Genomic DNA, 25265 nt, shown 5'->3' with positions numbered 1-25265 from the left:
GGGTCCAAAGAAACATTGAGGCCTATTTCTGAGGAAAGTAGACATGCAAGTCTGTAACTAAGGCAATGTATCGCTTGGCAGGTGCGTTGTTGTCAGAAACGGCCAACTGCGCTTCGTTGCAATTGAAGAGTGGATATTCAGCTAGCAATATATAAAAGAACATTAATTCTAACAAACTAATGGAAATAGGTAGCAAAAAGTTGAGGTCATTTAAATAGTTGTGACACGGGAAAAATGACATGACGGAAAATCAAAATAAAAACTTCAGTCAGGAGGAAGTAATAAGGAGAATGTTGACAAGGAAGTACAGACAGTTGCACAGGAGATGGTAAAAAAGGTTTTGGGCAAAAGAGAAAGGCATAAAATGGATGAGGAGGTATAGTTTTCGATATCAGGATGAAGACCAAAAAAGAACGGCCTGGGGGAAAGTGCCTCAGAGAAAAGAGACCTACCGATGGTTGGTTATCTACTTATAGGGGAGCCAAAAGAGGCTTGCAGGGAAAGGGTGTCCGAGGCGGCACACATGTGGGTCCGTGTTATAACTGCAACTCAGCCAATGTGACTGTGGTGGTGGAATGCTGGTGTGTGAGGTGGCTGTGGAATGTTGGTGATTTTAAAACATTTTGGCGACGATTTTGAAGAAGAACTACATGTGCAAGTGGACTGAGAGCGGGAACAATCAAAACTGAACCTACATGAAACTAAGCTGAGAAATCTACTGAAAGAAGAAACTATGGAAACAAAATCTACTGTGGAAACAAACCCGATGAAATTACAACCTGAAAGTAAGAAGAAACCAATATTATTCTGTCCAAAGGAATGGAGAAAAGAAATAATGAAACAAATGACTTCTTGAAAACTGGTTTCTAACGAACAAACAATTGAAAGAACATTTCATGAAACAAAGAGTACGGAGTATTACATTATAGTTCTTCAGCCCTGTGCCTCACCAGTGACCCCTAGAACGGTTGGCCCCGACCAGGGCGTTCCTAAACTATGTGCACCATTAACAAGACTCTAGGAGACCGATTTTGGCTCTTGTGTAAAATTGCTGATGTGGACCTGGCTGCTTCAACAGAGCCATCTCGCTTATGCAAATTTGACTGGACAGAATTGCCTCATCGTGTGTGCTTCTATGGTGTGACAGTTTTCTTGGGTTTAACTCTATTTTGGGCAGTCAGAGGCATTTGGAGGGGGACTCGAAGGAACTGGTGAGAAATCTGTTGCTGCTGTTGTATGCGGCATTTGCAGGGGCACCCGCAGGAAATTGTGAATAAATTTAAGCCGTTACTTGTGGCAGTATTTGAAAGGGGCCCGAGACCGTTTTTACTTGTCTAAGCACACCTTACCTTGTCACCATTGTCGCGTGGAACTGCAGCGGAGATCTCTGCAGTATCTACAGTGCTTTCTTGTACGTGAGCTGCGCAAGGACCTTTGCACCTTTGTAACTGGAGCCACCCTGCATTCCTTACGTCGGAGTGCTGCCATTTTGAGGTTGGTCTGTACTCCCCGAGCAAGGTAGAGTTGGCGCCAGTGATAACAAGGAACTCCGATTTGTGTGGAGCAAGTCGGTTGTGCACGTTTGCGCCTGGAGCCATTCTGTGCAGCGTTAGAAGATGATGTAGAAAACTACAAGGCGGTAATGTGACTTTGTGTTGCCATGGATAAAATGCATGGAAAGCAAACAAGTTTTAGTTCGAGGTTTTTCGGAAAGGCAGTGATTTGACTTGGGGGGTGGTGGGGGGGGCATGGAAGCGGTGTTCTAGTTCACTTTTAGATGAATCGATGGTGACTTCTGGAGGAATATCCACTTCTGCAATATTGGTGGTGTAAGAGCTCTTCCTTTGAACCTGGGAGTAATGTAGTCTATTCACACATCTGAAGACTTTGTTAGCAAGTCGAGGAATGGATCATCTAAGATTTTCTACTTCAGCAGATTTTGGACATTATAGACAGTGTGTTCTAATTGATCTCCCTATAGTGTGGTACTAACTATCGATTGTAATGTACATGTGCAATACACATTTGTTTTACTCTATCACTACAGTATTTGTGTTGGTAGAGTGCAACTGGATAGAGTATACGTTTTTGGGTATGCAGCCATGGGGTTTGGGTTGTTTATTTTGAAGAGGGAATTTCTAGCACTATGTTTTATGATGTGGTGCACTGTGTTGTCTGTTGAATCCCTTGTTGTATCCCAGTGTGTTTGTATTTTTGTGCAGTGGGATGAGTTGCAGTTGTGGGATGGTGCAGTTATATCGCCCACTGTTGCGGTTGTGTTGTTGTCTACCACTTTCTTGTGGTTGCGGGATGTTGCAGTAAAACCACCCACTGTGGGGTTTGTGGGATGATGCTGTAATGTCACCCACTTTTTGTTTTTATGGTACGTTTGTGATGATTTGGGTTGAAGGAGTTATTTGCAGCCCTACTATGGGGTGAAGGGCAGAGAAGAAGCCAAATTATGAAGTGTAGTGAAGCCTCATTACTGGTGTTTGCAGTATACACCCTTACTTTGGGTTTGGGTGGAGGGGCAGTTTAGATGCCACATGGTTGGTGTGGAGTGGTGCTCCACACTTTCCACCCTTACTACGGGTTTGGGTGAAGGACAGTGTAGATACCATATGGTTGGTGTGGAGTGGTGTTACACACTTACTAAGTTTATTTTTGCAGTTGTTTGGATGGTTCCCTACCACACCGTGTAGTCATTGCCCTATGTACCATTTTTATGTTAGCCTGGCCAGCTGGCATGTTTGTAATATCAGGGTTTGGATTGCGGTTTTGTGGTGTGGTAGAGTAGGTGTTCTGTTTGTTTAGTAAGGGAGATGATGTATTTGAGTGTATTCTTTTTACTTTTTATCTGTTTTTCTTTGCATGTATTATTTTATGTACTATCAAGAATTAGACTAGGACACTTGTAACTACGTTACATGGAGTGGTATAGAAAACCCTCATAAACGCTATGATTTTTCGTGAGTGCGGTATGTTCTGGTTCTCCGCCCCTCATAGACGTTTGGCATTCGTCATTGGGTAATCTATTCGTGCAGCATGCCAGCCTCAAACCATGAGGACCACTCTAGAGCAGCGTAGCAGTGTCCAGAAATGAAATTGGCCGTTACCACTTTTGGTGAATGTAGAGGGTTGAGTTATATTAAAAAACAAACCTTCACCCAAGTGACCATTTTATTCAAAAAAGAGGGGTGTGATTTGTAATAAAAAAGGTTAGATGTATACTTTCAGATCGAGTTACTGGATCTAGGTATATCTTTTAGAACATACAGTCGACATGTTTCAGCTCCGTGTTACCCAGCCGGGTCTGTGGAGCTTTTGTCAGGACAAAACAACAGTAAGAATACTTACACTAGTTGTGTAGTATATGGTTGTGGATTTTGTTATATCCACTGATTTAGTTGAGCAAGAAATAGTTTCCCTGCAACAGAAATTACAATGTATCATAATCTATGACATTCGTGTTAGGCATGCTTATTTACCACAATAGAGTAACATTTTTACTTCTGTTCAAGAAACATTGTTCTTGATATATCAAACACATTGAGGAGGACATTTTTGGCGAATTACACAAGGAGGGGGTTCGAACAATGAGAAATGGCGTTGATTGAATCGTTATTAAACATATTTTATAGATGTTTTTCAGTTCTAAGGAGTTAAATTTATCTCTTGAACAATGGGCATATTTAAACACGAAATAACGGTGCTATCGCATTTAAGTGGATTACCTTGCTGTTCTCTAGGTCGAGTTTCCTCGGGGTTTAAAGCAGGCTAAAGTAAAAGAGAAGGCGAGTTCTATTTAGCTGGCAAGTATTAGATTTAGTTAGAAGGAAATCTCTCGAGCTCTGCCTCGGCGTTCTCTTACCCGCAGTTCGGAGATTCTCCGTCGTCTTGTGCTGGTGCTGCCCCCGGACAAGGAAGTGTGTCTGGTTTCCGGTATTTCTATGTTAAACGGGGGCATAAAAATAAACAAAGGACTACAAACTTCTCATGGAGTGTTGCGGAATTTACAATACGTCCCTAGACACTAAAGAGGGACTGCTTTAACTTTTGTTCATTTTAGTCTTGGAAAAGAGGGTTTTATTTAGTAATTAACCAAAATATTTTCTCTTTTAGTGGACGTTTCGGGATTCCTGGTGGATATTGCGCCCGTTTTCGTGATTCTCATTGTCTATTTTATTGGAAGCCTATTTGCGAAGGGCTTGTCTGAATGTTGTAACAATTACTCTGTAGGAGCCTTATTCTTCGATATGGCTTCCTGGATGGTGGTGTTCAGGTGAGATGCAGGAATACTCATTTCATGCAAAATGGTGCCAAGGAACAGTATCATTAAGCCTTGTAAGGTGGGTTTGAAGGCGGTTGACCCATCGTTGTTCTCTTTCATATAGGATCTTCTCCGCATTCCCTGTTTTATCCTTCAACATTTCGAGGATGGTCCATTTTATATCTTCAACTGTGTGGCCCGTTTCAACAAAGTGCGTGCAAAGTTTGGTGGTATTTTTCTTTAGTCTGATGTTGCTTTTATGCTCACCTATTCTTAATTTTATTTTTCTGCAGGTCATTCCTATCTATTTTTTGTTACAAGGGCACATGATCATATAGATCACATGTGACGAGTTGCAGTTGGTATGTTGTTTTTGGGTCCAGAGTAGTCTTTCTGTTAGTTGTAATGTTTTGGTGGCGGTTGTCGAGTTGCACACTTGGCAGGATCCATATGGGTAGTGTCCAGTAACCGCAATCATGTCTGTGTTTCTCTGATTTCCACTTAAGATTGATTTTCGTGGACGGGTATGGACCAATAGGTTTTTCAGGTTTCTGGTGCGCCGGTTTGCAAACCTCGGCTTAGGCCAGTTGAAGTTGCCTGTAGATAAGATTCGCCAATTTTTGTTTATTATTTTCTGAACCTTGTATGTGGCTGGGCAGTATGTTGTTACACAAGTGATCAGATCAGGAGTTGGTTCTTTTTCTCTGGTTTCTAGTAGAGAAGACCTCGGTTGGTTATTGGCTCTTTTTCGGCATTTGGAGATTATTTGTGGTTGGTAGTTTCGATGTAGAAGTTTTTGACTCAGTTCTTGGGCCTGTTCTTTGTAATCATTTTTTTGACTGCAATTTCTTTTCAATCTTAAAAACTGGCTGTAGGGAAGATTATCACGAAGGGGCTTGGGGTGGAAACTGTTATATGACAGCAGACTGTTTTTGGCTGTCGGTTTGGTAAAGGTTTTTGTTTCTATCTGCCCGTTCTTTATGAAAATAGTAAGATCTAAAAAATCGATGCTATTCTCATCTGCAGTAAATGTAAATTTGAGGCATTCTTCCCTTGTATTGAGCCAGTCTATGAACTGATTCAGATCTTTGTCTTTCTTCCAGATCATTAGGACGTCATCAATATAGCGCTTCCAGTAGATGATACTGGAAGCGAAGGGATTGTCAACAGTGAAAAGGTTGATTGTTTCAAAATTGCTTACATATAAACCTGCCACTGAGGGAGCAAAAGCACTTCCCATGGAAGTTCCATGCTTCTGTAAATACAATTGTCCCTCAAATTCAAAATAGTTTTCTGTTAATGCCATCCGACAACATTCCAAGACAAAGTGGCGTGGTGTGTGGTAGGACCATTCTGCCATGAAGAGTATGTCTTCTAGTACTTGTAGTGTTTTTTTCTTTGAGGTAGGCTTGTATATATGGATTCAATATCTAAGCCCACCAGAAGCATAGTAGTTGAGTCGAATGGCATTTCTTGTATTTGGTTCAAAAGGTCTCTTGTAGCCTTTAAGTAAGTAGATGTGTTTTGTACCAGAGGTTTTAAGAATTGGTCTGCAAATTGAGATAGGGGCTCCAATACTGAGCCTATCCCCGACACAATCGGGCGTCCTGGTGGAGGCGATTTATTTTTGTGTGTTTTTAGCAGGGAGTAAAAATAGGGTGTTTTTGGTTCCCTGTTGATGAGATAATCTGCCTCTTTTTTAGATATCCAGGCATTGCATTCTGCTTCATACACCATTGCTGCGATTGAGTTTTGTAGTCTTGTTGTAGGGTCTGAGATGATTTTCGTGTAATATCTTTCATCAGCTAATATCAGGCATTGTTGTTTGTATCCTTCCTTTTTCAAAATGACGATTCCTCCGCCCTTATCCACAGGTTTTATGACTATTTCGTCATTCCTGCGTAAACTTTCAAGGGCTTGGCGTTCATTTTTCGTTAGGTTTTGGAAGATCTGGGTTTTATTGATCTGTATTTCATCTACTTCTTTCATGATAGCCTGCTCAAAGGTTTGAATCTCTATAGGTACCAGTGCATTGGGAGGGTTGAAGGTGGGTTTCCTTTTTAAGTCTGTGTCACCTTCTTTCGGTCTTTGTTCCGTTCCTGAGAAATAGGCTTTCAGTTTTAGTAGTCTGCAAAATTCCGCTAACTCGCATTTCACTTTAAAGGTGTCGAGGTTTAGGAGTAGGCACAAATCCTAGTCCTTTGTTTAGGATTTTCTGTTGTTCTTCTGTCAGGGTTAGGTCTGTAAGATTCACAATTAGTGACTTGGTTTGCTTGTCCCCGGTTTTTCTGTTGTCATACTGCGGGTCATGATGTTTCTCTGTTGGTCTTGCCAAGTGATGGTTTTGCGGCGCCCTCTTTGTTGTTGGCCCCTTCCTAAAAAAGGCTGCTGGTTTGGTGTGTCTGGGCCTGGCATTCGTAGATTCATCATGTGGGACATAACATGGTTAAAAGGATTCATCCAAGCTCCATAGGGTGGCATGTATGGCTGGAAGAAGGGAAACTGGTTCCCACCATAACCTCTGCCCGCATAATTGCGTCTAGGCCATCTGTTCCCTCTTTTGTTGTTAAATTGTCGGAAGCTGTTTCTGCCTCTCCTAGTGGTTGAGTATTCTGAACCATCCTCGGATCCATCTGTGGAATTTCTTCCCTCTGAGTCATTATCGGAATTATGGTCCGATGGCGTGTATTCTTCTTTCGTGTAGGGGTGCATTTTTTCTCGACTAAATTTCTGCAATTTATTCTGCATTAGATATTCTTGTGTATCATTCATTTCTTGATTTATTTCATCCAATCTTTTTTTGAATGCTGCTGGTGATACACCTTTTTTTAGTTCATTTTCACAAGTCTGTATTTGGGCAAGCAGTGCTTCTGAGAGTCTTTTGGCTGTTTTGACTATAAGTACTAGATAGTCCAAAGTTACACGAAAATCATCTCAGACCCTACACCAAGACTACAAAACTCAATCGCAGCAATGGTGTATGAAGCAGAATGCAATGGCTGGATATCTAAAAAAGAGGCAGATTATCTCATCAACAGGGAACCAAAAACACCCTATTTTTACTCCCTGCCAAAAACACACAAAAATAAATCGCCTCCACCAGGACGCCCGATTGTTTCGGGGATAGGCTCAGTATTGGAGCCCCTATCTCAATTTGCGGACCAATTCTTAAAACCTCTGGTACAAAACACATCTACTTACTTAAAGGATACAAGAGACCTTTTGAACCAAATACAAGAAATGCCATTCGACTCAACTACTATGCTTCTGGTGGGCTTAGATATTGAATCCCTATATACAAGCCTACCTCAAAGAAAAACACTACAAGTACTAGAAGACATACTCTTCATGGCAGAATGGTCCTACCACACACCACGCCACTTTGTCTTGGAATGTTGTCGGATGGCATTAACAGAAAACTATTTTGAATTTGAGGGACAATTGTATTTACAGAAGCATGGAACTTCCATGGGAAGTGCTTTTGCTCCCTCAGTGGCAGGTTTATATGTAAGCAATTTTGAAACAATCAACCTTTTCACTGTTGACAATCCCTTCGCTTCCAGTATCATCTACTGGAAGCGCTATATTGATGACGTCCTAATGATCTGGAAGAAAGACAAAGATCTGAATCAGTTCATAGACTGGCTCAATACAAGGGAAGAATGCCTCAAATTTACATTTACTGCAGATGAGAATAGCATCGATTTTTTTTAGATCTTACTATTTTCATAAAGAACGGGCAGATAGAAACAAAAACATTTACCAAACCGACAGCCAAAAACAGTCTGCTGTCATATAACAGTTTCCACCCCAAACCCCTTTGTGATAATCTTCCCTACAGCCAGTTTTTAAGATTGAAAAGAAATTGCAGTCAAAAAAATGATTACAAAGAACAGGCCCAAGAACTGAGTCAAAAACTTCTACATCGAAACTACCAACCACAAATAATCTCCAAATGCCGAAAAAGAGCCAATAACCAACCAAGGTCTTCTCTACTAGAAACCAGAGAAAAAGAACCAACTCCTGATCTGATCACTTGTGTAACAACATACTGCCCAGCCACATACAAGGTTCAGAAAATAATAAACAAAAATTGGCGAATCTTATCTACAGGCAACTTCAACTGGCCTAAGCCGAGGTTTGCAAACCGGGGCACCAGAAACCTGAAAGACCTACTGGTCCATACCTGTCCACGAAAATCAATCTTAAGTGGAAATCAGAGAAACACAGACATGATTGCGGTTACTGGACACTACCCATGTGGATCCTGCCAAGTGTGCAACTCGACAACCGCCACCAAAACATTACAACTAACAGAAAGACTACTCTGGACCCAAAAACAACATACCAACTGCAACTCGTCACATGTGATCTATATGATCATGTGCCCTTGTAACAAAAAATACATAGGAATGACCTGCAGAAAAATAAAATTAAGAATAGGTGAGCATAAAAGCAACATCAGACTAAAGAAAAATACTACCAAACTTTGCACGCACTTTGTTGAAACGGGCCACACAGTTGAAGATATAAAATGGACCATCCTCGAAATGTTGAAGGATAAAACGGGGAATGCGGAGAAGATCCTAGAAGAAAGAGAACAACGATGGGTCAACCGCCTTCAAACCCACCTTACAGGGCTTAATGATACTGTTCCTTGGCACCATTTTGCATGAAATGAGTATTCCTGCATCTCAGCTGAACACCACCATCCAGGAAGCCATATCGAAGAATAAGGCTTCTACAGAGTAATTGTTACAACATTCAGACAAGCCCTTCGCAAATAGGCTTCCAATAAAATAGACAATGGGAATCACGAAAACGGGCGCAATATCCATCAGGAATCCCGAAACGTCCACTAAAAGAGAAAATATTTTGGTTAATTACTAAATAAAACCCTCTTTTCCAAGACTAAAATGAACAAAAGTTAAAGCAGTCCCTCTTTAGTCTCTAGGGACGTATTGTAAATTCCGCAACACTCCATGAGAAGTTTGTAGTCCTTTGTTTATTTTTATGCCCCCGTTTAACATAGAAATACCGGAAACCAGACACACTTCCTTGTCCGGGGGCAGCGCCAGCACAAGACGTCGGAGAATCTCCGAACTGCGGGTAAGAGAACGCCGAGGCAGAGCTCTTGAGAGATTTCCTTCTAACTAAATCTAATACTTGCCAGCTAAATAGAACTCGCCTTCTCTTTTACTTTAGCCTGCTTTAAACCCCGAGGAAACTCGACCTAGAGAACAGCAAGGTGATCCACTTAAATGCGATAGCACCGTTATTTCGTGTTTAAATATGCCCATTGGTCAAGAGATAAATTTAACTCCTTAGAACTGAAAAACATCTATAAAATATGTTTAATAACGATTCAATCAACGCCATTTCTCATTGTTCGAACCCCCTCCTTGTGTAATTCGCCAAAAATGTCCTCCTCAATGTGTTTGATATATCAAGAACAATGTTTCTTGAACAGAAGTAAAAATGTTACTCTATTGTGGTAAATAAGCATGCCTAACACGAATGTCATAGATTATGATACATTGTAATTTCTGTTGCAGGGAAACTATTTCTTGCTCAACTAAATCAGTGGATATAACAAAATCCACAACCATATACTACACAACTAGTGTAAGTATTCTTACTGTTGTTTTGTCCTGACGAAAGCTCCACAGACCCGGCTGGGTAACACGGAGCTGAAACATGTCGACTGTATGTTCTAAAAGATATACCTAGATCCAGTAACTCGATCTGAAAGTATACATCTAACCTTTTTTATTACAAATCACACCCCTCTTTTTTGAATAAAATGGTCACTTGGGTGAAGGTTTGTTTTTTAATATAACTCAACCCTCTACATTCACCAAAAGTGGTAACAGCCAATTTCATTTCTGGACACTGCTACGCTGCTCCAGAGTGGTCCTCATGGTTTGAGGCTGGCATGCTGCACGAATAGATTACCCAATGACGAATGCCAAACGTCTATGAGGGGAGGAGAACCAGAACATACCGCACTCACGAAAAATCATAGCGTTTATGAGGGTTTTCTATACCACTCCATGTAACGTAGTTACAAGTGTCCTAGTCTTATTCTTGATAGTACATGTCAAAATTGGGGAAACGACTGGACACATATTCCTCCTCCCTAACCTTGATAGAGATGTATTATTTTATGACCTGTTGTGCAATTTGCATTCTATGTTTTTCAATCTGCCTTCGTATGCATATTTGCAATTATTGTCTTACGACATATTGTGTGTGAAATGTTTCCACCTATTATGTTTATGCATTCACATTAATTCTTTGCTACATTGTTTATATGCGTGCAGTGGTTCTATTGTCATTCTTTCAAGAGTTCCAATTGTATTTTGTGTAAAGAAAGGAGATGTATTATACCTGCTGCTCAGCCAGTTTGACTGTGGTGGTGGAATGTTGGTGAGTGAGAGAGTCAGTTGGAGAATGGACTGAGCAGCAGGGAGGCTGCTCCTGATGGGGCTCTAGATGATAACATCCATCTTAAATAATCAAACCTAAAATCTACATGGACTAGGCGTCTTATATTCACAGCAGTTTTACACTGAGAGAGACATGAGTCTCAAAGAGGAGTTACAGATGAAAGGAGAGATATTGAATGAAGATCTGGGTGAATATACGCTAGACTTAGAAATAAGGATGACTTAGATGAGGAAAGTGAGATATGCAGTGGACCGAAGGTAAAAGGTATGTCAACAGTGGTTGACCCTTTCATTAGTCATCCAAGTGGCAAAGACTGTTGGCCTCTGGTCGTCATTTCAGAGTATATGAAGACTAGATTGAGAGAGTCCTTAGAAAAAGAGCAAAGTAATATCCTGCAGGCCCATGATTTATGAAAAGGTTACTCGTACACCAAATGTGGATCCCCGTATTATTCACCTATATGTTCAAAATGGGAAGGGATCCCAGAAAGGGGCTTGAGAAATCATGTAAATTTGCAGGGTAAAGTGCTAGACATCCTGGGCCAGTTATGAGGGTAGTGTCAGCGTGCGGTTTGCTTTTTAGGCAACGCAAATGGAGGACTATTGGCAAAGAGGCGTAAGGCACTTCTTATGCATATCAATCCAAAGTTAAGTGATCTGGCTAAGGAGTGAAGCGAGGATGCAAAAGGTCTTCTGTTTTTGGGGATGGAATGGTTAAGCCCCTAACCAAATATGTGAAAACATTCACCAGTTTAGACAAAGCGCAGTACACATATGCGCAGAGTATTCTCAATCAGTAGTTTTTATGGTAGGGCTGGTGGGAGAGGGCACTCTTCCAGCTGTTCAAATTACAGAGCCCAGTACCAACATACAGCAAACTAAGGATATGGATCCTAAAGAGGAAACCAAGGAGAAAGTCAGTTTTACCCCCAGAGGGGCAGAGGACAAGATCGCAGTAATAAAGTAAGGTGATAAATCCCAGACAAGGACAGGGTGAGTATGAGGGATGTTTCTGGTTTTATCCCATCAAACTTGGGAGGAAGGTTATGGTATTTAAAGGACCAATGGGAGTCAATAACTCCAAATACATGGGTTTTCCAAAGAAGAGGCTGTTGAATAGAGTTTGATTCTGAGTTAACCAAACTAGTTATTGTTTCAGAGGGATCTAGAGAATGTAGTTTAAGAGGAGGTGTTGCAAATGTTAGAGAAGAATTCGATAGTAAAGGTAGGGGAGTAAGTACAGTTTGTAAGTACCATATTAATAGTGGGAAACAAGGGATATGGGATGTTATGGTTACATTGGTGCATGGAAAGGGATGTGGATCCCGTGGAGGCAGATAATCTAGTCTTAGCAAATTTCTTGGAAGAATTATTTGAGAAAGGGATGTCATACAGGTCTGTGAATTGTTCTAGATCAGCTGTAGCAGCAGGTCATTGTTGTGGCAAGGATTGTCTGTGAGTAGAAGTCTTTTGGTCTGTAGAGTGATGAAGTCAATTCGATTGAAGAGACCTCCTAATACAAAGTTTCAGATACTGTGGGATGTAGATCTGATATTTCAGTTATTTGAAAACTGTATGAGCAACATATTTGGAGGTAATGGTATTAACTTGGAAGACAGCAACATTGTTATGTCTCATTTCATTCAGAAGAATTTCAGAAGCAAGAGCATTGGAAGTATCTCGTAGATTTTTCCAACCGGATGGAGTTGTTTTTGAATTATGTAAGAGGACAAAAACTATGTTGGCGTCTATTATTATCCTAGATTTGACGATTCGCAAAATTTGTGTGTGCTACAATGCTTAAAGGAATATGAGTCTAGAATGTAGGAGAAGGCATATCAAGGAGTAGATCTGATGTTAATATCTTATGTTAAACTGTTTAAAGCTGTTTCGAGTGCAATAATAGCCAGATGGATAAAGGCTGTAATGAAGGAGGCAGATGTGGATATGTCAAATATTACAGCTCCTTCTGCCAGGGGTGCTATGGCAAGTAAAGCTTGTATGATGGGAGGACGATTGGAGGATATTCTGAAGGTGTTAGATTGGTCTACTGCAGAAACATTTAGGAGGTTCGAACATGTTTCAAAATGTGTTCTGAAAAACTTTTACCATTCATAAAGTTACCCACCTGTCTTGCTATAAAATGACTATTTTTAAAGTTTTCTAAATAAAGAATAGCAATTGTATTAAAGACAAGGAGGCTAGCATTATCCTACCCACCCTTCCCTTGTGTAGAAGTTGTGGGTGTGGGAAATCTTCTAAGATTTACTGCCATTTTATTTGTTAAATATTTAAGGGAATGAAAATTGTTTTAGGAAATTCTTGAATGTTATAGGTTGGGATTTGGATATATGTGTGTGATTTATTTGCAGATATTTAGGAGTAGTTGAATGGTTGAAGATGGTGATGAAGGTTTAATGCATAAAGCTAGCCTCCTTGTTTTTAATAAAATCATGATTCTTTATTCAGTAAACCTTTAAGAATTGTCATTCCATTGAGAAGTTCTTCACCACTGGAAAATCCTTCAATGAAGAATTAATACTTCGGCCACCAAATAAACAATTTTTATGTTACACGTCAATTCTAAATCAAACACTTCTGGGGAACATTTATATCTGCGTGTAAATGTATTTGGCGCAAGTAAAAATTATTTGTGCTCCAGTTACACTTAGGAATTAAGTAATGAAAAATAATAACTTGCAAACAGTGCAGCCCATTTAGCACATTGTATTACTCCTAGCATCGGGAGTTGCATGAGCCATTACCACCAGACACGACCTGTTTGTATTTACCCACCCGAACACAGAAGTAAGCACTGCACTGACAGATGAAAAACTGGCATATTTTACATTTGAGCACATTTTCTACCATGGTCCTGTTAGAGGTGTTAACCTGGCTGCAAAGCCAAGCTAATTACTGCTATTAAGTTATGTTTCTGCTATTAAGGTCTGTCAAATACCCTAGTCCAAACTCTGTCGCTGGGCAGCAGGAACTCTGCTGGAAGTATCGTCGGACCAGGCACTCCGTTTTGTCTCGCTAGCCTGTCACTTGTTTCATTGGTGCCACCACCATTCTGCAGTGCAATAGCCTGCAAATGTGCATGAACTGATGAGAGAAAACTGTTTGTCTGGGACACTTTTAACGTGGCAAGTGGCAATGAGCCCTTGCTTTGGGTTAAACTTCCAGTAAGTACTTTATCTAATGGCAGTTCATTGTGGTGCCAGGTCTTGGTTGATTTGACATCGGAGTTTTTCTCCATGAGGCAGCTGATCCTTGGGTAACCGCCTCTTGAAGTACAAGCTTCATTGCAACGGCCATCTTTTAAAATGTTTGGACTCTTTGTGAGAGTGTTTCAAAGGTATTTCCTCTGCTACAACTGGATGGTACATCCACCATTCTCACTATAAGGCTCCTAGGGTCTCTGAAATACAGTTCTCTTGAACATACATATACAGCTTCCAGATTACAGGTGTTACCTTTAAATCATCTCCCCAATCGCACTTAAACTAAACCTATTGCCTTTTCTTTTCACAGTCTGTTTTTTTGCCTCAGGGTTACCCTGAGAGTGTGAGTGAAGATTACCTTTCCTACCAGATCTGGGACACCGTGCAGGTGAGTGGAAAGTATATCCCTGATTGGATGCAGTCACTGACTTGGGCGGGAACTTTGATGCTGTTGAGGGTCACTGAGGAGTGGGGGCCACTGTGGGCCAAGGATGTGGTTAATGGAAAAGACAAGCCTACTATTGGGGTGAGGGCACTGTGGTAGATGTATGGTCATGGGGGGGGGGGGGTGCACTCGCTGAGTATGCATGTATACTGAGGGTGGCAAGGCAATAAGGAGGTTAAGGGCTCTGAGAAGGGTTCGAATTTAGACGTGACATTTAGGGAGGTGCGGACACCAAGGGGGCCTTAAACACTAGCGATGTGGTCCCAGAAGATGAGGGGAGATGTGTTCACAGGGATGCAGTCACTGAGTGGATACTTAACATGGGCTGCAACAACTGTACTGGGTACTGTGTGAGTTTGAGGACTAGAATACTGAGGAAAGGGAGGGGGCACTGTGGTGGGAAAGGCACTAAGCAGAGTAATGGGAAACTAATCATGAGGAAAACGAAGGTCCTAAAGAGGGAGACCATGAGAAGGGAGCACTGGCTTAAGGTGGAAGTGAAGGGTAGGAGGAACTGTAAATGCCTTTGTACTGGTCAGGATGTGATTGGGAAGAAATGTGAAATATGGCAGCCCTATACGATAAAGGTTTTTAATCCTTCCTACAAGGGCAAATCTGTGTCTCTTCCCCCGGAGTGTTAATACAGGGAGCATGTTGTTGATTCCAGGCCCTATATTACAAGTCTCTATTACAATAGTGGCCCGCTCCTCATTGGCTCAAAGGCTAAACAAGTGGAAAAAAGGTTAGTTTATGCGATAGAGAAATTATTTAGCTTCTATCCATAGTTTTACACTCCGTTGTAATGTTCAATCTGGCAATGTTGCCAGCATGTGTGTGTGTATGTCAGTGTCACCACTATGCTACATGTGTATCCTCCCTTCCAAATGTGAAAAAAGGGGAGGGGAGATTGACAGTGTCTCACGGAAGCAACACCAAGGGGAGGATTGTATCAGACTGGTACTCGCCTGATTCCTCACTTCTCATCATCGACTACTGTCAACCTTTTAAAGAAAAATGGGAGAAAAACCAACATAAAGAAAGTGCATATAGGTCCAACAACCCTGTGGTGTTGTAAGTGCTAGAAACCCAATGTGATATTTTTGTGCCCAATTGCGTGAAAAAACAACAAAATACCACGCTAAAAAGAGTGCAACTAACTGGCAACTCACAATTTTATTCTGTGCTGTTAGTTCACTCTGATTAAAAGTCAACCGACATGTTTAGCATGCACCTTTCACAAGTCTTCCCTTATTGTACCAGGTGGCTCACCCCTCGTGACACGAGGGGTGAGCCAGAGACGAGATCAGCACACCTATGCGATACCGACCACCTGGCGGTTCAAAGCATCCCAGTACGTAGACAGGGACCACACTCGTGACGCAGTCTTTCACGGGGGCCGGGTAGGCTCATCACGGCAGGCCACCTGGTACAATAAGGGAAGACTTGTGAAAGGTGCATGCTAAACGCTGACCCATCAACTAAACCCTGAAGAAATCACTAAAAACAAAGTGATGAAACATGTCGGTTGACTTTTAATCAGAGTGAACTAACAGCACAGAATAAAATTGTGAGTTGCCAGTTAGTTGCACTCTTTTTAGCGTGGTATTTTGTTGTTTTTTCACGCAATTGGGCACAAAAATATCACATTGGGTTTCTAGCACTTACAACACCACAGGGTTGTTGGACCTATATGCACTTTCTTTATGTTGGTTTTTCTCCCATTTTTCTTTAAAAGGTTGACAGTAGTCGATGATGAGAAGTGAGGAATCAGGCGAGTACCAGTCTGATACAATCCTCCCCTTGGTGTTGCTTCCGTGAGACACTGTCAATCTCCCCTCCCCTTTTTTCACATTTGGAAGGGAGGATACACATGTAGCATAGTGGTGACACTGACATACATACACACATGCTGGCAACATTGCCAGATTGAACATTACAACGGAGTGTAAAACTATGGATAGAAGCTAAATAATTTCTCTATCGCATAAACTAACCTTTTTTCCACTTGTTTAGCCTTTGAGCCAATGAGGAGCGGGCCACTATTGTAATAGAGACTTTTGAGTGGGGGGCGGCCTGTCTCTGTTTCCCCCTTGGCTCCTGTTTTTGTGAGACCTATATTACAAGTCCCAAATCAAGGGGCTGGTTTCTCTGGGTACAGACGCGAAACTATTGAAACTGCTGCAGTGATAGGGGTAAGGCTGCAGTTATGGGCACATCTTGGCACTGTCTGACCCCTGCAGTGACCCATGCATGCGCCACTTGCCTACGGTTACATTGCTCCGAACCCCAAACTCGCCCAACTCTACTCTCTCAAGCTGTTTCCCTGAAAATGTCTGCCTGCTCTGAGCAGGGAGGACATTTTAGCAGATGTGTTCTACGAATTAGAGAAAACAACAGTAAAAGAGGACGTGGTTTTTCCTGGCTTGTATGGTTATCCTTTGTTCCATGGAAAATTCTTGCAATTACTCAATATTTCTGTGGGGTTACAGACTAAAACTAAAGACTTCTGTCCCCCAACTTGCCTGCACCAAAATACGACACACTCATAAAGGGGCATTCTTGTGGGTGGGACACAAGTGACCACTGGGATCTGTCGTGTGGGAAAGCTGGGGACCATTGAGACTGCTTAGCAGTGGGGGGTTGGGGGGAGGGGGGGAGAGAGAGAGATTATATATATATATATATATATATATATATATATATATATATATATGATATGATATATATTTGCTTTTAAGTTGGAAGAAGGCTTTGTGGTTTATTTTTATGAGCGGCTTAATCCCACAGAGTGCTGGGACCTCTCTGCAAACAGAATGGAGAAGACACATTAAAGAAGCAGGATCAATGATTTAAGTTTTGAAATGTAAGATTTAAGTTTAAGGAACCATTGAGTCACCTGTGCATGGTAAATGGTGCAAACTCTTCAATCTTCCTAAGCGGTATGAGAGACACATTTAGGGGCTTTCTTGGGCCGACATGGGAGAAGTTGTTAGGGGGATTGCTGTAAGGGAAGGGAATGTCCATTGTTGTACCCTTAATAGAAGAAGTGTATGAAGAACCATGAGGTCATGGGATTGGAGTAGCCATTGAGGCTCTTCTAGAAGTTAGGGGAAAGGCGAAATAAAGTATTGTGCCTCTTCGAATGTGGATGTAGGAAACCTCTTGCTTCTCTCAATATTGTGATGGGCCCAATTATTGCATATCTATATTGGAGAAGAATTGTTGCATCCTGGAGTAGTTGTGGGGGTACTGTTGAGGTGGATCTAGAAGGGTTATATAGGAAATCGTTGAACAGTTTTGAATGTTTGGTGGCTGAAAGCTATGGGATCGTTTTCGGGAGGGCATATGAGAATCTATAGTGGCTTTCTGTGAAAGTGAGATGAGAAAACATTTAGGTCTTTCCTAGGGGTATGGGAAAAACCAGTGAGGGATTTCTGGAGGGAAGCTGAAAAACTATGTAGAGCTCCATTATGGAATGGAAGAACCTATTGATACATTGGAGCATGCTTAAATGTACGTGTTTACTCATTTATGGGGGACATTGAAGGAACTAGTAAGGCCACTGTACATGGGCAAAGGAATCATCAAGGCCTACTGGGTGGGGTAACTTAGAAACCATTGCAGCCTGCCTCAGAGGAACCTTGAAATCCTCTTTATTTAAGGGTATGTGAAACCATTAAAACTTAGTCACACAACAAGGAACCATTGAGCCTACTTTGGAGGGTTGGAAGATAACTTTGAGGCCTCTATGTATGAGTGAGAGGAGCAACTATTCCGCTTTTGGTAGGAAGTGCTGAGGGATATTGGTAAAGCACATGGGAGAAACCATTAAGAGCGATCAGGAAGGGCATAGTTGAAGCCATCCAGGCTAGCCCAAATATGCAATCTGTTCTTCTGAGGTCAATAGATTGAGCACCATTAAATTGGGTAACAGTCTTACCTGCTATTTACAGCACCTAGAAACATCTGAAGTTCATAAGAAGACTACATAATAAACAAATTAGCATTGTGAATAATGATGTTGATGTTATTATTGTCAAAGACCTCACTCTCGGGGTCAGATAGTTGAAATGATAGAGACATCTATGTATTGGTTCTGGGGAAAAACACAGATCCTTCTCAATAGGGCATATGAAAAAAACTATTGAGGTATCCTTGGAGGGCATATTGGAGAACTAGAATAAGTATCAATTGTGTGTCTAAAGGAATTGCAAAAACCATTGGCACTTATGTAGTGCAGAATAATGGAACTATTAAGCCTCTCCAGAAGGTAAAAGAAGACATTAAAGACTGGGATAAACAATGGAAGTATCTTTATAAGGAGATGTGGAGCACAATAGGGACTCAATTTGGAGTAGGGGTTGTAGAGGAATCCATTCAAGCCTCTCTGAAGGGGCAGATGAGAAATCATTGAGATCTTACTTAGGGTGGGGACATAGAGGGTTTGTGGGAGGCCTCTCAGGAGTTCAGGAAAGAAACCATTAAGGCCTTTCTCTTACTTTCTTACGCTTGAATCGTTCAGAGACAGTCTGATTTTCTGCTGATCCATCTTATTTTTCCCCTCCTGCAGGCCTTTGCGAGCAGCGTCACAGGGACTTTGGCAACTCAGGCAATGCTCCGTGGGGTTGGTGTTGGTAATGAGTCAGCCACAGTGGCAGCAGCCACAATTACCTGGATCCTTAAAGGTGATGTCCCATCCTAGCACTGCAAATAACACCAAGTGTTCATACATTCCTACACGTCATCCTTCATAAGTGAAATATGCCTTCCGTCACTTGTCAATGCACAATATGTTTCATGTATTTCTCAATGCTTATAACCTCCTTCACACATTCTTGAATGTTCTGGGCTCTTTCTCTATTATCTCTGTTGTCCAGTACTTGCGCCTATATAGTGATTCTCTGTGCCCCTTCGCCTCTTTACCCGTTGGTCTGGTGTTCCTGCATTAGATGCCTTACCCTTTCTTTCATGCCCTCTTTTACTATCTCTTGTATGGTCCAGTTCACATGTTTTGTTTGAATTCTACACATGTTTATGTATGTTCTTCATTTATTCCAGTTTGGTCGGGATATTTTTTATTATGTATGGCTTCTAATGGAAGCCAGTAACATGAATAACCTGCTTGAAATTCACTGTAATGATGTAACCGTGGGAAGGCTGGCAGGTCTACAGCTTTCAACACAGCGACGTCTGCACCGGTATAGTGCCTATTGGACACCCTGCATCTGTTTCAACACTGCAAATGAGCGCAAAAACGTGTTCCCTTACTTCTGAGAGTGGCATACCACTGCTATCGCAGATCTCTCCACCTAATGCGTACAGTGACTCCTGCAGTAGCCTTACTTGGCAAGTCCAGGCGGCACATCATTACACTGTCGGCGGAACTAACTGCCTGCCTCGCAGCGGGCCTTCACACTATAGGAGACCTCTACCGCAACTGTTTTAAGAGTCTTTGATGGAGGAGGATGTTCTACCACTGGGCCCTTTCCTCCTATACAACTCTCTGGTGGCAGCGTTTGGGAATAGATGGGGTGATATGGCACAGGTGCACCTGACTCACCTCACCCTGCAGTACCTCCACATGATGGGGCCGGGCAGACACCTGATCCATTGGTATGTTGATACGCTATCCTGCAATGCTGCTCTAAAGCTCACACCCCTCCATCGCAGATGGGAAGAGGATCAGACTCGTCCCTGTACGGACAAGGAATGGACAAACCTGTTGAAAGTCCGGTCTACATCCCCCAAAATGCCCATTTCCTTCTTATTCAACTTTATATTGTGCACAGAGTGTATCTCACCCCTGCCAAGATAAACACTATTTCTAGAAGGCAAATGCTGCCTGTCACCGTTGTCGTCTGGTGGACGCAGACATCCTCCATATTCTATGGGTGTGCCCATCCCTACAGTGTTACTGGCAGGGTGTCACGTGTTGCCTGTACGGGACGCCCATCACCGCATACATGGGAGGTATGCCTTCTAGGCCTATACCGTAAGAACAAAAAAAACAAGGTCACATGTCTCCTCCTTAACCTAGGGCTTTTAACAGCCATAGATTTAATTACTCAATGCTGGAAATCGCAAGAAGCCCCTGTGCACGCAGTCTGAGCGCAATCCCTCACAGCTTAGGCGGAAAAGTGTCACCTTACACTTGGAAGTCCGTTTAGGGCTACACAAATACGCTATAGGAACCAGCTGGGACACCATCATGGTTGCTTTGCAAACTGCTGTTCAACAAGCCTCAGATACCCTCACCGGCTCGCTAACGGACTGGGAAGAGGAAGTAGTAAACTGAAGTGTTGACTGATCATTAGACCTACTTAGGGAGTGCATTGCTTTCCGCACACCATGATCCAGGACTCTACATGGCTATTTCACCCTGTTGTGTGACGTCTTCTGCTTAATTCAAGGAGTGTGGCTGTGTGAGAGGAGGGCAAGGTTGGGCTGAGGTTACTTTGATTGGTTATTGTTTCTGTTAGATTAATCTATTTATCACTAGATGCACAAGCGGCCTCCTCATTGAGCTGCAATGGCTGCATTACATCCTTTTTCCTAAATAGGGCAATGTACTTAGGTGTACTTTTGCAGACTGCTGTATGCTGATGGATGTGGAAAGCATTTCTTGTGCATACCTCGCTGTACGCCATGAACCTGAGCTCTCTGAGTATCTTACTAACAGTTTACATGTAATGTAAGTTACTATTTGTAAACATTGCTCATAAACTACTAACAAGTAAAACTAATTGTGAGAAGTTGGCCTGGTATATGACATCCGTTAATTAAAGTGGGCACCCTGCACCAGTCCAAACAACCCTTATGGTGATTTAAGAGGTCAAAGATAACCTTAGAAAGCTATCCTAGTGGTAGCTGTGGAGAGCAGCCTTCATGCTTAGTCTTGAAGGAATGTTAACCCCTTCTGTGCTGCGCGAATTTTGCCCCGGTGCTGAACGTTCCATTGGGCCTATGGAACCATGACGGAACGGTTCCGTCATAAGCACAGGCCACCTTACGCTCGTGACGGAACCGTTCCGTCATGAGCATGGAAGGGGTTAAGCAGCTTGTTTTACCAGAATACAATCTTGTATTGGTTAAATGAAAGAACCACACAATAGTTATAAAAATATGTAGTTATTATTGTAACACACCTTAAGTACCACACACCTTAAGTAACTCACAGTATCTGCTACACATAGATAAACACAAAGCACACAATACTATAGCACAGAAACAATCGTAAGTAGCACTAATACATTTTGGGCTCCAGGGGTAGATCTACTAAAATAATGGTATAAGAACCACGACTCGAGTCAAGACGTGTCTAGAGGATGTAGAATCGCTGGGACACCAAGGAACCACCCAAGGTGAGTAAGTAGAGACCCCACGGAGGACTGGTGCAGTGTGAGAACACTACCACGTACTAAGTACAATTTAATGGGAGAGTCGCAGTTGTAGTTTTAAAGATTAAGGACCCTTCCCAGTGGATTGCGAAGAAACCCATTGGAACCTAGAAGGTTGGAGAGCCACCCCACCCGTGGATACCGAAGTGCCAGAGTTACCTATCCCAGGTAAGCCGGGTATGTAGGGTAGAAGTGGTGTCAAAAACGCTGTTGTTCTCAATGGGAGTCTTCAAAGAAATGCTACTGCTGTAAAGAAGAAAAGTGTCAGGTGGAACCCACAGGTGGATTCTTGACGGAAGGAACCTGAAAGCAGAGGGGACAGAGTCTGGGTCACTCGGGAGTGACCAGGGTTTCGGTAGACTAATGCCCACAGATGTCGGGTGCTTCAGGTGTGATGACTCTACAGCTGCAGGGACCAGGAGACGTCGAGGATGACCAGGAGCTGGATGTGAGCTGTCCCACATAGGATGTCGAGTGCTGACGGGTCGTGTCCGGTGGGGGCCCCAACAAGCCTTAGCAGCGGCAACCCACTAAGAAGGTCAAAGTTGGTTACTGTCTGGCCCAGCAAGGACCAGGGGACTCCCCACAGCAAGGGAAGCCAGGGTAGGCCTGGAGCAACCAGGGTAGCCCAAGAAAAGCAGCGTTGTCCGACAAGTGGACCCACAGGCTGAAGGCACCGGAGTTACGAGGGGACCTCGAGCAGTTTCACAAAGTAACAGCTTGCAGGGCACAGAGTGCGAGGAGGCTGAAGTCCTTTGTAAAAAATGTGCACAGAGGTTGGGTCTATCGATAGCCGAATGCACTTAGTTGGGGAACGTCAACAAGCACATACACTTGCAAAAGTACGCGGTGCACAGGGATTCTGGTTTGCGGTCCTCACTAGGGATACTGGACTCCAACTTGGCGAGAGGGCAGCTCAACCTCAACCTCAAGGAACGTATGAACCCACCTCCTGTGTTGCTGGAACCTCCTGAGTCCGCAAGAGCTCAGGATCAGCAGACCAGTCAGTTGCGTTACCTTGCCTGCGCATGAAGGGGCGTGACTCCTTCACCCCAAGGGAGATAACTTCAGTTGTCCTTGATGCTCCACAGGTCCTGCACGGAGCCTGTATGGTGCACAGACGATGCTTTGGACTGAGAGAGAGACAAAGTCTGGCCCAGTCGAAGTCCAGAGTGTCCAGACGGTCAGAGGTCAGTGGTTTCTTGATCAGAATCTTGTCCACGTCGAATCTAGGGTCCTACAGCTAGGTAAGCCCTTTTGTATCCACGAGGAGAGGGGTGGACAGATTCAGGGGACCCTCCCAGGGGAGGGTCAGGACAGGGGGGAGGTTACTCCCATGTCATTTCTCCAGTTTCGTGCCAGAGCTGCAGCCAGCGTTTCCCAGGACTGCTTTGAACTGGACTTTGCACAGGGACAGCAAATGTGCCCCTCCTGCAGACTTTCCTACACTTTGGTAGGGCACCCACCCAGCCCCAATACACTAAATCCTGTCTGGGAGGTGGTCAACCCTCCCTGTGACAGGATCCCTATTGTGCTCCCTTCCTCTGCTAGAGCATGGCTCGGCAGCAGGAGGGCTGAAATGTCTCTCTGGTCGGCAGCAACGATTTTGTGCTGTCTGGGTTGAGAAGGCTGGTACCAGGAAGACCAGGGACCCCCACGAAGCTCACTTCAGAAGGGCAGAATCATACCTCCCACACTGGTTACCAGTGTGGAGGTATGATTCCAAGGTGTTTGTACCAAACACAACTTGATTTTTGCAACCGTTTTCGAGATCGCATTTTACGCTAGCATATAATGCACCTCTACCTATATGTCTGGCTCCGTCACCCACAACCCGGGTTCAATGGTCTCCGAAGGCTGCAGGGGTGCTCTTCTTATGCAGGGGCCCCCTCTCATGTAAAACTCAGCACCCTGCCTTCAGGATTGTCAAGACCTGCTAGAGGGGTGACTGATAGGTTTCTAGTATAGTGCCCTAGAGATATAGTAAACCTATATCTAAAATACGTGGTGGAAGCACCAGCTTACACAAGCTGCAATGGCAGACCTCTTGATCCATTTTGCATGGTCTCTCATGGGTGGCATCACATGCTTCGCCTGATGGAAGGCCTCTTTGGTACCTATGCCCTGGTTACATGTGTACCATATTCTAGGGACTAACAAGGGTACATAACATTTTAGGGAGAAAGCAGATAGACGGGGATCCTGATTAGGAGGATCCCAGTTAGACTAGTCAAAAACAGTGTAACATCCAGCAAAAAGTTGGGTAACCATAAGAAGCAGATCCTACTTTCCTACACTAATAGATTGAAATAAGACAAGCATTTGTAATGCAATAGGTCTAGCATTTGCCAGAGTTTAAACTATTGGCATTGTAAATGACAATGGCTTTTATTTATGTTTTAAAAACCAACACGTAAATAAAACGCATTGCCGTTTACAATGCCAATAGCTCAAACTCTCACAACTGCGAAACCTATTGCATTGCAAATGCTTGTTATATTTGCGCCCTCCTTTCTTTCTTTTGATCTTCTTTCTGTTTTCGAGCTTTCTTGCTTCCTGTAGTTGCACGCTTTCCCCGGATCCTCCAGGAAAGAGGTCAACCATGGGCCAAGATGTTCTTGCACTACAGCCCTTGCCAGATCCACACTTGATTTTATCATCCATTATTTCTGCCCAGAAAATTTGGGGCAGGGTACCCACACAGGGATGCCACTGTGCAGGACCTGCACTGGGGCCCAAGATTGTTCTGCACAAGCAGTATCGATAGCTTGCTGCTGGACTCTGCACACTTGCGGGATCCAGTCCGTTAAACAGTTCCAGAGTTGGACATCAGACTGATAGTCGAGCAATGCTGTGGGGGTAACCAGGGCTTTAAGTGGGCCGGATCTTGCCGGTGCTCAGCACCCGTAGTTCTTAAAAGCAGGTGCTGCGACGAGTACCTATTGGGCTCTTTTTTCACTCACCCTCAGGGTGGAAAAAACACCTTTAACTCCGCAATTGTACCGACCGCCACTGCTTTTGATGTAACTTTAAAGAGGCTCCTTTTTTTAAATTGTATATAGCGCAAACTCGGCCGAAGGTATCGAACGGAGCGCTTTACACGAGCACCAGTCACATTAAACAAGTACATATTACTTTTTTGAATCTCAGGATGGTGAGCTGATGGCAGGCTCGAACCTGCTTTTTTAGCTAGGAAGTTTGTAGCTCTAGCCTTACGCCACAACCTCACTCACAAGAATTTAAGCATTTTCAATATTATATAGCGAATTCATAGTTGCTCCTTATTTTTCTTACGCAACTTACAACCATTAACCAAGCCAAAAGTCCTGGCTTGTTGTAGGTGTAATTTCACTTGTTGTTGTGTTACACATCTGAAAGTATGGACAGAAGCAGAAAAATACCAGTGGGGAGACACACTATGCAAAGTACAGATGTTTTAAGCCACACTCTTAGTTACATCGGCCACACCCCTATGAAAAA

At 43.0% G+C, this 25265-nt stretch overlaps 1 protein-coding gene across 3 annotated transcripts in view; it reads left to right on the top strand.

The window, feature by feature from the left end:
• RUSF1 (RUS family member 1) overlaps positions 1-25265 on the top strand; it is a 222548-nt gene that overhangs the window by 77212 nt on the left and 120071 nt on the right. For all 3 annotated transcript variants that reach the window (XM_086931664.1, XM_086931665.1, XM_086931666.1), the window contains exons 3-4: positions 14254-14331; positions 18959-19073. In XM_086931664.1, the coding sequence (XP_086787790.1) occupies positions 14254-14331; positions 18959-19073 (193 nt within the window). The remainder of the gene's footprint in view (positions 1-14253; positions 14332-18958; positions 19074-25265) is intronic.

Source organism: Lissotriton vulgaris, chromosome 7 (assembly GCF_964263255.1).
Source record: "Lissotriton vulgaris chromosome 7, aLisVul1.2, whole genome shotgun sequence".
Taxonomy (NCBI): Eukaryota; Metazoa; Chordata; class Amphibia; order Caudata; family Salamandridae; genus Lissotriton; species Lissotriton vulgaris.
This window is presented reverse-complemented; position numbering and strand designations above follow the sequence as displayed.